This window comes from Thermobia domestica, chromosome 1 (genome assembly GCF_964235325.1).
Source record: "Thermobia domestica chromosome 1, izTheDome1.hap1.1, whole genome shotgun sequence".
NCBI classification, from domain to species: domain Eukaryota; kingdom Metazoa; phylum Arthropoda; class Insecta; order Zygentoma; family Lepismatidae; genus Thermobia; species Thermobia domestica.
This window is the reverse complement of record NC_137454.1, coordinates 286,675,171-286,691,308: the sequence shown is the minus strand read 5'-3', so window position 1 is coordinate 286,691,308 and position 16,138 is coordinate 286,675,171. Positions and strand designations below refer to the sequence as shown.

Below are 16,138 nucleotides of genomic sequence, written 5' to 3'. Positions count from 1 at the left end.
CTTGGGCACGTTTTGCAAATACGATTTAATCCGTGAGTTGACAACTCCTCTTAAACCGTAACCGTTAAGTTTATGGATACGAATGTTATGAGGAACAGAGTCAAAGCTTTGGATAAATCCAAAAACATCCCCACGCATTTTTTGCTTTTGTCCAGGGCTTCCGTGACCTCATTGGTATAATTATAGATAGCAATTTCAGTTCTTTTGTGTTTTTGAAAATCAAACTGTGTAGGTGAAATTACTTTATATTTAGATAAAAATGGTATCATTTGGCTGAGAATAGCTTTTCCAATGATTTTTGGAAAAGAAGATAACAAGGAAATTGGTCTGTACTGTAATTTTCAATTTTTATTCTAGCCTCCTTCTTATGTAACGGTTTGACCTGGGCGTATTTTAACTTATGAGGAAAAATGCCTGTCTGAAAGGACATATTAATGAGGTAGGACAACGGTGCCGAGATGTGAAAGCTGCATTTTTGATAATGGCAATTGGTATTTCATCCAGACCAGAAGACCATTTTGATTTCAATGCCATTATTATATTATGTACCTCTCTTGCTCACGTGGGGCGTAAAAACATGGTACCGATAGTTGTATTTATCTTGCAAATGTTTGGGTGCGATTTATCATTAGGGATGTGCTTGTTATGAATACCTTCGTAATAATCATTGAAGGCGTTAACAATATGGGCTGGATTTGTAACTTTGTTCCCATTAACCTCTAATTCAGTAATTTCATTTTTCGTTTTGGTGTTATGTTTTAACTCTGTGTTTACTACCTACCACATAGTTACGGGTTTGTTTTCACAACTGTCTATATAATTCGAGTAATGGGATTTCTTGTAAAATTTAAGTAGCTTTCTATAAATGCTTTTGCAGCGTTGATAATATTCTTGCATTTCTCGAGATAAAATCCCTTTTTTATACGCCATATTTAGAGACCTTAGTGTTTTACTTGATGTTTTAATACTGATTGTTAGCCATGTTTTTTTATTACACGTAGAAGGAGGAACGGTATATACATTTTATTGGAAACGCTTCATTGAAATAATTTACGAAGATATTGTGAAAGCTATCCTTTGCATTATTCATGTTATTAACCGTGTATACAAGCTCCCAAGTTTCGTTAAGTAAACGAGAATTTAGATGTATGTTAGAATCAGTAAAATATCTTTTCATCACTAATCTAGTACCGGGTTTATTTACTTTACAATTTGTAATGTCGTTACCTTTTAATATTACTGTAAAAATCTGTGCCTCATGATCTGAGAATCCACTGTTAAGAACTTCAACATTGTAGGTAAGACGATCGAGATTGAGTAGAATTTGATCTATTGCACTGTTTTCGTTTTTAGAGAACCTGGTATATTCAGTTGGATAAAACTGATGATTTCCTGCGGGTGAATCCCTGTGTATATGTGCAGTGTGCATCAACGTTTATCCACTGGTGCGAAAATTTGACAAAGTTGATCCAGTGTTGCCATGCAAAAAGACTATTTAATGCAAGTCTGTAAAACGGGTGTTTTTTTGGGGGAAGAGGGCAGAAACGCGGCCCCTGGGAACACCGTTGTTGTAAAATTACTGCAACTTGTGTGTTTTAGGTAAGTTAATGATATGCAATGAGAATTTGCACATAATTCATAACCTGAGTTTTTATGCCAGCTGCCAAGTGGGTACTTTTGTATTGCAAATTTTTGAATAAAACTCAGGTTATAAATTATGTGCAAAACCTAAAACACACCTGTTGCAGTAATTTTACGACAACAGTGTTGCCAGGCGCCGCGTTTCTGCCAAACCACCCATTTTACGGAGTTGCATTAAATAGTCTTTTTGCATGGCAACACTCCATCCACTTCGTCACATTTTCGCACCAATGGATAAATGTTGATGCATACCGGTAGTGCACCTATACACAGGGATTCGCCCACAGGAAATCAGTTTTCTGTAACTGATATTGATTTTCATCATTTTGTAATTTTTATTTTATACTTTCGTTACTTTCTTTCGTCACTACATAAAAACGTTACAAATTCCAACATTGGCCATGATCTCGAAAATATCTACATAGAACACGCTTACATTTGTTTCAAGTCTCATGCCTTTATCGTTCTTGGTTCAACAGATATGCGCAATCAAACTTGGGTTGCGCAACTTTACGGACGCACTATACCAGGAGATTTGCTCAAGGCATTAGAAGACAATACAATGAAAGAACTGACTTCATTTATTATTGAGTGGAGAATAGTCAAAGGATTTTCTTTATGTTACAATGATTGCATTACCCAAGAAAAAGGAAGCAAAGAAGTGCAACAATCACGGAACCATTAACTTAATTCCCCACACTGGAAAGATTATTGCGCGAATACCAAATAGGCGGCTGGAAAGTAAGATAGAAAAATGTTAGAAGAAGATCGGTTTGGATTCCGAAAAGGAAAAGGCACCAGAGATGCAATTGAGTTGATGAGACTTACATCAGAACGAGTTCTTGATGTAAAGGAAGAGTTATGTTTGTGGTTCATCGACTGGCAAAAAGCTTTTGACCGGGTCAATAGGACGAAACTCTGAAAATATTCTAAAGAAATCGGGGTCAACTGAAAAGACTGATGACTCCTTCGCAACCTGTATACAGGACAACAAGTAAAGTTGCGCTTGAATCAAGGAGGAACCAATAAATAGTGTGGAGATCGGAAGAGGAATCAGACAAGGATGTAATATGTCGCCACAACTATTCAACATTTACAGTGAATGTTTAATAAAGGAAGCATTAATGGGAATTGGAGATTTCAAGATTGGAGGGCAGATGATTAACAAGATCAGGTATACAGATGATATGGTTATTATTCCTAGAACCGAAGAAGGACTATAGGAGATGATTGACAAAATAATTGATAGTGGAAAACTATGCGGAATGGAAGTCAACATGGAAAAGTCGAAAGTCATGAGAATATGCCATGGAAACGTGCAAGAAAACTTGAAGAGGTCGATAATATCCAGTATCTAGGAAATATTTTGACGAGAGACGTTTACTGCACCAAAGAGATTAAATCAAGAATTGCCATAGCCAAAGAAGCATTCAACAAAAAAAGGGTCTCTCTTAACAAGCAGGCTTAATATCGGATTTAGGAAGTAGTTGGTCAAGTGCTATGTATGGAACATTGAACTGTATGGTTCAGAGATTTAGACATTACGGAAGTTGGAGAAGAAATATTTAGAGAGCTTCGAAATGTAGTGTTGGAGAAAAATGAAGAAGATAAAATGGACAGAAAGAAACAAACGAAGATGTTCTAAAACGAATAGAACAGAAGATTACACTTCTAGCAAGAATCTTTCGTAGGAGGGCCTAATGGATTGGACACATATTGCGAAGAAATTGTCTTCTTCATACCGACATATAAGGAATGATGGAAGGAAAGCGAGGAATGGTAAGAAGAACACAACTGATCCAATATTTGAAAAATAGAAGAAAATATTGGGAGTTGAAAGCAGAAGCTGAAGATTGAGAAACGTGGAAGAAACACTTTCAGACCTAATTCTAAAATTGAATAAAATACTCATTAGTCCCAGGACCTGTGGAAAGGCAGAATACTTAATGATAATACTGTATCGCATTATGCATGCAATATAGTAAATAGTTCTAACGAGAGAAGCGTTTCTGCCTGTCCTTATTTTAGAGAAAAATAACGTGGTATTACTGTTGACATGGATCAAATACCATGATATTGTGATAAGTCAAAGTTCTCATTTTTATAAAATTCGCAATCATATACAATGTAAAGTAACAAAGTAAACGTACCTTTGAGTATTTTCGTATATTTTTTTTTTAAATTTAGAATCCGATAATATCGATCGATACCAGTGTAATTTTGTGGAATAATAATGGTGGTCATTTTGTATATACGCTGTTATTTTTAAGTAAACATTTTTATTGTTTGTACCTTGTATAAGCTATTACACCAACGTATTTTCGAGTGATAGGTGAGTTCCCGTAATTTTTGCAATTGTTTTAAAGACCTTTAATATTTAAACGAAGGTATCGAAATAGTAACATATAATTCACCAAAGTGAATTTTGCCTCCAAAAAGATATCAGAGAATTACATAGATATCAGAATCATCGGTTCCTAAATACACATACCAAAAAATGTAAAAGTACGTTGACTTTGTTTACTTTTTATTAATCATGTTATTATTTTATTGGTAAAATTGATGACAATTATGACTACATGTTGATAAAATGGATATTTGTCTAGCGAAGCGTAATAATGTGTATGCGATAATATATTCTGTTCCCGAGAATATTTTCTGGTACTAGAGAAGAAATATATATAACGCGGTAAGCAAAACTTGTTCTATTCTAAAGGTAGTTCTAAAGTGTCTGGTATAGGTTAATTACTTCGGTAATTTTTCGCTTGAAACATACGGTATACTCGATTAAAGTTGAAATACACTACCTTTTCTGTGTTTCGATTTCTATTCTTTGGAACTTGTGTTTAGTTTTTATTTGTTTGAAGCGAAGACAATCAAAATATAAGTTAAAAGATTTGGAATGGACAGATACAAAGCTGGGTGTATTTCCATTTCTATTATTATTATTATTATTATTATTATTATTATTATTATTATTATTATTATTATTATTATTATTATTATTAGTTTTTATTTTGTGTCCTTAAAGTAAGTTTAAGTGCGGTTTTATCCTACTTTTATTTTGGAAAATAGCAATCTTAAAGCCGTAGGATATATAAGGTTAATTATGCCAAATTTAGGAAATTCAAAAGAAATTCGAAATTTAGCAAAATACAGCTGGAGGGAGAGAGAGAAAGAGGATATGAGAGTGTATAAACTGTAAGGTATTAACCAAATAAAGTGAATTCTCTTATTGTGTTCTCCACATTTTCTTGTTGTATGGATGATTAATTTTTTGCTTAAAGTTGAAGAGTATGTTATTGATAGTACTTTTATTCTGCTCTTTTTGATAGAAAATGATGAGTTTCAACGAGTTCCTGAGAAAGAATGCAAGTTTGAGTATCGACGAGTTCGTGAAAAAATATGCAAGAGTTAGAAAACGTCAGATGGATTCGGAGGTGAGTTTATTGAGCACGACTGACTCAAGTTTTTGATACTTGTTTTTATATATATATATATATTTTGTTTTATTTATTTCATTTTCCGCCGTAAGAACTCTGCGTTCTTGTCTTCGTCGAGATACATTCTTACAATTAACAATACAAATATTATAAAAATAATATAACATTTGCCCATTCAAGCCTCCCATTGACTGTTATGAATGCTGGAGAAGTTGCTAGACGTAGAGAGGCAGAAAAGGAAAGGAAATACAACAATCTCCTCGACAAATTTATTTTTGCTCCAATATCCATCAAGACCAGTGAGGCATGGGGTTCTAGAAGCCTTGATTTTATCAGAGAGGTAGGCAGACGCATATCTATCGTTTCTGGAGATGTTCGTTCAGCGTCCTTCTTAGTACAACGTATATCAATTGCGGTCCAACGTGGCAACGTTTCGTCAGTTCTTGGTCGTTGTCGCCTGGAAGGGAACTGGAGGAGATATTTCTTCTCTAGTAGAGTAAAGCGGGGCAAAAGGTCGCACTTAATGTTCAGCATGCTATTGCTGCTATACCAAAAACAATATTGAGATGATCCATAATTGTTATTTTTTCTTGAAAGCAATGTGAAATGAATCTTTTTATAAAGCATATATAAATATGATAAATTAATATATTGTTATGTTTTCTTCGTTAATTATTTTGAACTTCTGTGCAAAAAAATTCTGTAGTTACATTTTACTGATTATTACACTGTATTTCATATAAACATAAATGAATAGAAGGAAACATGTAAAATAAATAAATGAAAATTGTTTAAAAAATAATAAAAAAGAAAATAATAATAAATAATCCATATTCACAAGGAAAAAAAAGTTTATTAAATAAATATATTCAGAACATGTTTCACATTTGTTATGTTTTGTTACGTAGTTGTAGCTGTAGCATGTAGTGAGTGGTATTTAACTGTAATAAATTCACTAATATATTTTTTAAATAATATTTTATAATAATATAATAATTGTTGTGATTGTTGTAATCAGTGCACGAGCCTAAGGATATTCTCTGCTAGGTTGTCGGTCGAAAAAGAGGAGATACTTTTGATGGACATGTTTGAGTTATATAAGTGTGTGCACGACGTCTCCTAGACAAAAATGGTGAAATTCTTTCAAAAATAGGCTTAGTGGTTATCTTCTTATAAAGAAATGAAAAAACTATCGAACGTTATAATTCCGACATAGTATTCTAACAATGAAATAAACAGTAACGGAAATTCGTTAAAAACGAATATTTAGAATTTTTCAAATATTAATATCATCAATACTTCTTTATCACTGATAAAAATTATTTTATTTTATTGCGCACCTTGTTAGACATAGATATACAATATGAACTAATGGAATCTCAAGCAGCGTTCACAGTGTTCAATCTGCGTCAGTTAACTCAGCGGAATCAGGCGAAACCGATAACCCCGGCAATGACTTGGACGCCCATCACTGGCAGACCTGCCAGAGGCCACTTTTCAGCCACTTCTAGATCTGCGAATGTGTTACCTTGCCCCCACTGCAGGCCCGTATTCACGGGGGGGGGCAAGGAGGGGCCGGGCCCCCCTAAACTTTGGCTGGCCCCCATAAAATTTCACGGTAGGCTTGCAAATGAACTATAATATGGTGATGAAGTATAATGTGATTGGGTCGGGCCCCCCTAACTTCTACCGCCCCCCCCTAAATTTTTGGGCTGGCTACGGGCCTGCCCCACTGTGGAAAGTTTTATGTGAATGCAAGAGGATTTGCCATTCATTTGGGTAAAAAGCATCCGATCATAAACACAGAAGAGGATTGTCTTCATATCAATAATAATAGCTTTCCTGACTGTAGAGTCACAAATGTAAGCAACACTAACTGCAATGAGAGCACACAGGATTTAACGTTATCAAACTTGGGTAAACTTTTGACGTCATTAAGATCTTCTACACACATCCTAAGACGTGTCTCTCGTGGTGCTCGAACTGAGGTTGCTGATGCTCTTTCCAAGTTATTACAGCAAGTAGCTATTTCAAATGGAGAAAGATAATGGATCAACCTGTTTATATTTCCATTTGTAGCACTAACTGCTCCCAAACAATCCGAAAACATAAAGAACCTTACCCCATGAGTAAAAGAAAGAAATCATGTTTGGGATAATATAGGTATTGACGCCTTAACCTTACACTCGCTAAAGATCAAGAAATCTATACCTAAACAGAATGTGTCAAATCTGAAAATTATTGAAAACAAATTAGCCGATGGTGATATCCGAGGAGCAGCCCGTTTACTAATGTCAGATGATAGTGTAGCAGCCCCTGACATTTCAGTGTTTGAGACGTTGTTGGAGAAACATCCAGCCTACCCTGGTACTCCCATGGGCAAAAAAAATTGCGCGTATACTGTAACTCACGATTTTTCGCATTTATTCCTTTTTACTTACGTTTATGGGTAGAATTGAGTTATTAGTATGTGGAGATAATTGAAAGCAATCCATCTAAGGAGATATTTCCAAAAAATATAATAAAATAATAAAAATATAAGCAAAAAAACAAAATTATGCTCGGTTTTGTGTATACTGGCAACGATGATTTCTAGGGATTTTTTCAGTAGCACAGCACGATTGCGGAGGGAATTCAGTAGGGGAGTCGAGTAGTTGGATCAAGGAACTGGATAATGGACTAAAATATTGCATTTATTGGTTAAAACCTAGTGTGTAGATTGCCTGCCAAATATAAATCAGCTTCTGTAACTAAGATGTCGTACGAATATATAGAATTAAACAGAAAAACTCTTATGTTAAGGTTCGAAGCGATACGCATCATGGTTATGAAAATTATTTCTTAAGAAAAAAGAACAAACACACCGTAGCCTCTGTGGTTAGGTGGATAAAGTGGTGGACTTGTAGTTATTTTATTATTTTGACACCACATCGAATCCCATCCCATCCCATCCCATTTTTTTTTACAAAACATTATTGGAAGTGTATAATTTTGATATTATTAAGAATCGAAACAGTATAATAAGGAAATAACTTATTGATAGTATCCTTTAATCGACGTATTTATTCAGTATTAGAATACGTGTACTATTGGAAACAGTTATTGTTTTCAGTTTTTGGTCTTGTATGTTACCTGCCCGTTCGTGAACAGCAGACAACTCACTTCGGATTTGTGTGTCTGGAACAGAAAAAAGAACATACGCGACCTTGACAGTTTTTTCCAGTCTTACCCCTTGTTATATCGACATGACGTTACATCAAATGATGCTTGTTGTCGTGAAAAAAAGGAAGAAAGGAAAAAGCTGATGTCAAATTATCGTTTGTGTGTGTGTGTGCGCTTGTGTTTTTTACTTTTTAGAGTATTGACTTTCTCCCTCTCTCTTTTTTTTCATATCCACAAGTGCAAGAAATTATGACCTTTGTGGGTTTATTGGGAATAGGACGATTTATTTTGGATTGCTAACAGACGACATTTTTTTTATCCCTTTGCTTTAAACTTTAACTTTGCGGCTTTTAGCAACCACAAAAGGTCATTATAAACTATATAAGCAGTTCCCGTTTTTACCTGCCGCTGAAAAGATATTGGGGAAGAGAAGAGTGTTTGCCGTAAAGATTAATGAATAAAACAAATTAAAACAAATAATTTATAAATTTTTATAATACACTGTAAAGTTAAGAGCGATTACGGCTAAGAATTAAACGTGAGATTAAAATTGCGAGTATTATGTATTATGATTAAACAAATAATATACAATAAGTAAACTACAAGCAAATTATATATTTAACAACCTGAGTGCTTAAAAACATTTACAATTAAAAACAATTATTTTTATTTTTTAAAATTATTTACTTTGATTAGATGGCTTTTTTGGTTTATAGGAATGATTTTTTAAAAATTTTATTTATAATTTGCGCTAGCGGCAACGAATGAGAGTAGGGGGTAATTTATATAACACTTGCGTTTTATTGTGCACTGCACAAGGAGGGTAAGGATACAGTCAGCCGCAGTTTTTTTTGGGCTTTTTTTTTTTTTTTTTTTTTTTTTTGCAGAAATTTGGTTTTCTGTAAAAGTCAAAAACTAACTTGAGTGTTATGCTTATATTTACTAAATTCTAACGACGACAAAAACACGATTTCAAAATGCAATCATAATACTGTGTAAGGAATGTTTTCTTTGAAAGAAACTAAATTATACAGATTTATGTATGCGGAACACGAATATTTCCAAAAGATAGCATGAATATGAACGATAATCCTACCATATTTCTACATTATATAGTAGCGTGAAAAACTGATATTAAAATGATATAAACAGGCATAAGCTTTTTTTTCTAGCACGGCAACACATTAAACATAACTCATTAAATTTTGGGAATTACAAATTATCACCTTACGTGTCGTCGTATTCCTATTCGTTTTCACTTTCGAGCGACGAAAGAAGAAATTGTAGTAATAGTGATAAAAATCGAATTCAAGTTTCACGCCCCCACATATCGAAAAAGTAATTTTGATGTCTGTCCATCTGTTCGTCTGTCGGTTCGTCACGCTTTTTCATGTATTCAAATAGAGGCCATACTGTTCGACGTATCTGGACCGAATTCTAGACATGAAGTTTTTATAACACTTTATCGTTTTGAATTCTATATCCTCCGACACCTAAAAATAAGGGTAGTTTACTGAAGGATGAAAATTTTAAATCATTAAATTGTCTCAAAAACGGCTGTAAAGATTTTGCTTATATTTTAACAAATATAGTATGAATCATTGCTCTGAAAAAATATGTAAGCTGTAATTTACTGTATGGAATACGTTTTTTCGAACAATTTTCTCAATCACATTTTATAAATAAATGTATTATTAATAACCTAACAATATGACACAAATCGTTCGTCCTGTAAACAGTCATAAGGGGTAGTTTAGCCTACTCTTCTCCGACGATTTTCCCATTAACGCCTGACCCAATTTTGTTCATATTTCATAAATAAATGTTACATAAATAACCTAACGATATGGTATAATTCCATCATCCTAAAAAGCCAGAAGTGGTATATCTTTTCGGAGCAAGTTTTACCCTACGATTTTGTCGAGAACGACTCAGGCAATTTTGTTCGTATTTCATAAATAGCATGACTCGTTTGTCCTGAAAAAATATACAAGGGATATTTTATTCTTGGGGATGACTTTTTTAACGATTTTCTCAGAAAGTACTCAGACGCTTTTGCTCATAGTTCACATACAATTATCTCCTTAATAATTCTAATATATGGCATAAGTTACTTCTAACAGAAATATGACGAATGGGTACTTTACTTTTGGACGTAAGTTGCTTCGAACAAAGTTTTCTAAAACACATTATTTTATTCGCATTTCCCAAATAAATGTTTCAGTAATAGCTGCAGCCTAACACGAGTCAGTTTAAGAAATTCGAGCGAGAAAATTCAGTGCGTTTCATCCGTACCCATTCTTAAATATATTTTTAAATGTTACACCCAATCACAATTTTCCTAACAAAATCGAAACTTCTTTTTAAATGTGCCTTGTTGTGGTCAAATGGTTCAAGTGCATTGGTTCTGGATTTGATTCCCGGTGAGAGCTAGTGTATTTCTTTCCAACGTTAAGGAATAGGTGCAAAGAGAAAAGTGTTTAAACAAGCCTAACCAAGCTAATGAATAATACAAAGAAATAATACAATATTACGAAATTATAGAAGAAACTTGTTAATAATAGATATTTGCGTGTAAAATGTCCAACCGATGACTGTCAACTCCAAAGGTAAGAAAGCGAAACATCCAATACCAGGTTAATCAGTGGTCTCTAGTTAAAGCTATCCTACTAGGAAGTGATTGAGATACCAAAAAATGTTGTAATCGCTGGGAGGCATGTTAGGAGAATACATTGGGTAAGAGAGTTTAACTCATGAATAGTCTGCACCTTCGTTGAGTATTGAAGTGCGTAGGTCTATATAGGTTTGCATTGAAATGAGCATTAATATACAATATCTGTTGAACATTACGGGGGGCTTGCGGACAGGTTTGCAGTGCATTTTACGGGGTTCGATATTGTAACGATCCTAGCAAACTCCTGAGCCTTTCCGCACTGTACTCTATAAGTTAAATTCGTGCTTAATTAAAACTATTTGTTTAAATTTAACACTGTTAACCGTTATCACCTGTGCACTACGGGCAACAATCCGCCAGTAATTCTTTATTTTTGCCCTTTGTTTTAGCGCCATAAATTTTGTTCATAAATTTCTTTGTCTATGGCAGCGTTTCCCAACCGGTGTGCCGCGGCACACTGGTGTGCCGCGAACGGGCCGCTGGTGTGCCGCGAGGAAATCGAAACAAATTATTAATTCTATAGGAACCAAATTGCAAGACATAGGGGATAATGTATATTTGTATTTCACGTTACTATGAACCTCTACTATAAATCTACAATTTTAAGTTTCATACTGTGTTACTTTTCTGTACATTTTTAATGCTGAAAAACGTATTTATCATTGTTATGACCATTATTGCTTCTTTATTGTTGCAGATATTTCGTAACTTGAAATTTTAACATATCATTCAATAAATTCAACAAAGCAAACATGCATGCAAATTACCTACGTTTGTGTTTTAAAAGTATAGGAGATTTGTTTATTTGTTCGTTATTTAGTGATCTTCCCTTTTAGTTAAAGGATAGATAAAGTTTTCGAAAGAGAAAGTGGATTTTTAAAAACCTGAGTCCTATATTTAATTGCAATTGTTTTCTATTTTAAAATTAGAATGAAAAATAAGAATAATGATTTACCACGGGGATCTCTTCTCTGTAAGAAGGAGATCAGTAATCACATTAAAATACCACGGTATTTTATATTTACAAATAATAATAGTAATTATATATATATATATATATATATATATATATATATATATATATATATATATATATATATATATATATATATATATATATATATATATATATATATATATATATATATATATATATGGGTGTGCCGCGAGAATTCAAGTTACACCTATAGTGTGCCGCAAGTTGAAAAAGGTTGGGAAACGCTGGTCTATGGTTTTGCATATACGTAGCGTGGACATTAAATTTTGACTTCTACGCCATATGCATCTAATTACAAACACACCTATAGAACGAACACAACAAACTGGAATATATAGTTTGTCTATGGAAAATCATACACGAGGCGCTGCACGGGAGAGCAGTGTGCATACATATAGCAGTCAACTTCCTAAGAAATTTATAATAATAATAATAATAATAATAATAATAATAATAATAATAATAATAATAATAATAATAATAATAATAATAAACAGAAAACGAAACAGTTATTTACATAATGTATTTATTTAAGCATGTAAGTGCAATGGACTTAAGTTATTTCTCTCTTTCTCTCTCTCTTTGAAGGCAGCAATCCTTAGGGTACCAAGACGTAGAAAAGGACTTGTGGCACTCACGACTATAGGGTGGCGTGTGTTTAGCACATCGGGTTCCTTCGTTGTTAGCCCCAGCTTAGACCGGATGCAGTTATTCCCGGTAGAAAATACAAGAAAATATACCCTTCTATTACTATTAAAGTAAATAATTACACTCACTCCCTCAATGTGATACTTGTTTGTTTAACTGTATACAGACAGCTGATCCATGGAAGAATCGTTGATAATAATAAATAAAATAAACACGACAAATATTCTTGTAATTTGTTGGGCACGCCAGTGTGCCTGTTATCCGGTTGTGGCACACTGGAATATAGGGTACGGCTCTCTAATTTTTCCCAACTATTTTAACTGCTTCAATTGAAATAAATCTATAATAATAAGAGAGTGAATTTAGTCTTCTTACCCTTCGATTTAGAAATAAGGTCCGCTAGAATTGTATATTTAAAAAATAATAATACTCAGAATTTTATAGAGTAGTTTGTTTTATTCGAAATGACATACTTCCTGCAACTGTTTGGGTTGGAATTATTTGAGATCAAATCTTTAAGTTTTACGACCCACGCTTATACCGACTAGGCTAAAGGACACGGTGATGATGAGAAATGTATGAAATGGTGGAATGAAGAAAGTGGGAGAAAACGGGAGAACCCCGAGAAAACCCATGCACATGGTGTTTGTCCACCACAAAATTCACTTGGTGCGAGCTGGGGTCGAACCAAGGATCCCATGCACCAAAGGTGAACACTTTATCACTGAGCCACCGCGGCCCCTCTGAAATTATTTATAGGAGAGAGTGACTACTTTATGAAAACTAGATATGGAACACATTTGTTTAAAAATACCAGCTTTTTGTGAAATATTGCTTAATATTCAGGAAAACCTAAGTCAATAAAATAATAATAATAATAATAATAATAATAATAATAATAATAATAATAATAATAATAATAATCTTAAATTAAAAACTCTCTGGACCTAGTGCATTGGCACAATTCCACGAATTAAAAAGAATTTGTTTACTTCTCACGTAAGTGTAAAAGGACTTAATCCCTGTTGCTTTCAATATACGAAGAAAGTGTCCAACTGTCAAATGATATGCTACATAATGTAATATAGAGTCATCATTTCAGGTTGTCTAAAGAACACTTTCGTTTTAGCAAGAAAGGAAGAAAATAGAAAATACTCAGTTTTAACCTAGTAGAAAGTTTGCAGATTTAAGAGAAAATGTACAGAGTTGTTGGATATTAAATGTAGTTCGGATTAATGGAGTAAGACACCGTAGTTTATTGTTTGAAATATACTGTGAGTGACCAAGCCATTGCCTATGGAAATATCGAAAGAGATACGTTAATGGTGTTAGTTGCAAACTGTTGTAGAAATGAAAAATTTAAGGAAATCTCTAACAATCTGAAATCACAGATCCAAATTGATTAACTGCTAAGTAAAACTGCTAAATCTGACTAAAGCCAAAAAAAAAAAAAAAAAAAAAAAAGTCTTAATGACCTGTTACAGTTTTAGACATATCATTCTCATATCAAAACTACGATAGAAGTAAATTATGAATAAAGGGCGAATTTACAGTTCTGGAATACCAACAAATGATTTTGCTACATGAAAATTTGGGGAAAACTTTTTTATAAGGCTTTAGATTTATTTATTGGTTTGTTTGTTTATTAGCTTCCCCATACCATAAATGTCGCCAACACCTAGTGGCCCACTTGCTGGTAAATGGCGATCGTCGATATAGCGACGCGTCGAAGGATTGCCGCTAATGTGCCACTAGTGGCAGGGATTCGTCGAGTCGAAGCAGATATCTAGAATCGGGGGTATTGAAGTTATCACCACGTAACAGCGAGGACTTCATTTTGATCCACGCTCCTTTGATTTGTCACGGAGAATCGCAAAGGGACCAACACGAACTATCGCCAGTCATGTGCATGCGGTTATTATTATATATTATTTTTCCCTGACGAATTGTTATTATAAAGACAATACTTGAGCTCCGGGGGTCAAGAGTAACTCCTGCCTTTACATCATGAAGTGAAAAATCTTGAGATGGGTGCGTATAATTGTATGAATTTAGTTGGCAACTGTCGCCGATCACCAGCAAGTGAATATGGGAGAACTATGAAAAAAGTAAATAGACGCTTGCCATTTTGTTATAAAATTACATGACGAGTGCATTTGATCTGATTCCAAACAGTTATCGTCAAATATACACGGTTAAAGGAGCACTCTGATTAGAAATATTAAAAAGACTTCAACGATTTATCACAATACAAGCTGTGTTTTCATAATCGCCTCCGTGGCGAATTCGGAAGAACACGCAACTAGCAACCTTAAGGTTGGTGGTTCACGCCCAGCTCAGGGCACTTTATTTTTACTTTTTTAAAAATGTTTGTAGACTCACCTTAATGCAAAGGCGATTTAATGTATTTTAGGGGAATAATTTTGTGGTTCATTGGCGTTCCGTCGCTTCTCTGCCGGTGGTGGTATAATTTTCAAAACAGAAGTGGGACCAATCTTTGGTTGCGCGACCACCAATTTTTGGGGACATGTCGCTAGTTGTCTATCGGTAGTCCACCGACGCTTACGGCATGGGGTTGTCCCCTCACAAGTGAGGCAGATTGTAATCGACCAAGAGTGTTTTGGAAAAATGAGAAAGATCTTCCGACTTCGACTTCTGAATAATCCGTTTAGGATCAAGTCGAATCAAGGCTGAGTCACGGGAAGGTAGAACAAGTGAGGTAATCGTTCCAAGCACTACGCTGAAGAGCCTCCGTCTCATTCAAGACTTAGACTCTTCAGGGAAAGTAACAAGTTTATTACTTGTAACTTATTCTTTGAGTCAAAGTATTTTGCAATAAACCATCGTTTTGTAAGATATTTTTACAATTGTATACTATTAATTTCGAAAATTGTACACATAATATAATTTCCCATCATGGATTTGAAAAAAATCAGTTCGAACAAAGAAAGATCTCCGATCCACATGTCTCTTTCATTATTGACCCTTAATTTATTGTAATCCTAGGCAAAGCGAATGGACGGGATGGCTCTAAGTGAAAACATTAATTTAGATGGTTAAATAATCAGGAAATACCTGCTGTTATTTCACGAAACACAACAGATCTTGAGAAAAAGAAAACAATTTTGCTTACCAGGGGGAGGGAGTAAATCATCTGCTTACGTTTGCTTAACTAGGAAGAAGGCAAAGGCGCCGATCCTGGGGGCCGGGCCCCCCAAAGCTCATGTAGGCCCCCTTTGTATTTATGAATATTTTTGAATGCCCCCCCCAAAAAAAAATTACAGAGAAATCGGCGCCCTTGGAAGAAGGTCTAGTGAAATGAATAAAAATGTGATAACGTAATACTTGAACAACTCTATCTAATGGAGGAAATTAAATTAGTATTCAACACTTCTTTCAATTTTAAGCATTTCAAAGATTCTCGTAATTTAGTAGCGTCCCGAATTTGCATTTTTGAAGTACGGAAACTCTATCTATATCTTAACGTGGGAATCTGTTTCAGACCACGCACTTAAGCCGCTTTGCCACAAGAGGCACATAGGAGTTTTTCTTTCGATTTCCGTAGGAATATTG

At 34.3% G+C, this 16,138-nt stretch overlaps 1 protein-coding gene across 8 annotated transcripts in view; it reads left to right on the top strand.

The window, feature by feature from the left end:
• Positions 1-16,138, top strand: part of LOC145661197 (uncharacterized) — a 453,672-nt gene that overhangs the window by 140,001 nt on the left and 297,533 nt on the right. For 5 of the 8 annotated variants that reach the window (XM_081726653.1, XM_081726657.1, XM_081726655.1 and 2 more), the window contains exon 3: positions 4,977-5,081. The exons of 1 other annotated variant lie outside the window; for it this stretch is intronic. In XM_081726653.1, the coding sequence (XP_081582779.1) occupies positions 4,980-5,081 (102 nt within the window). In that variant the 5' untranslated portion in view covers positions 4,977-4,979. Of the gene's footprint in view, positions 1-4,975; positions 5,082-16,138 lie in introns of those variants that run through there. 2 more of the 8 variants (XM_081726658.1, XM_081726668.1) reach the window with 2 other exon arrangements.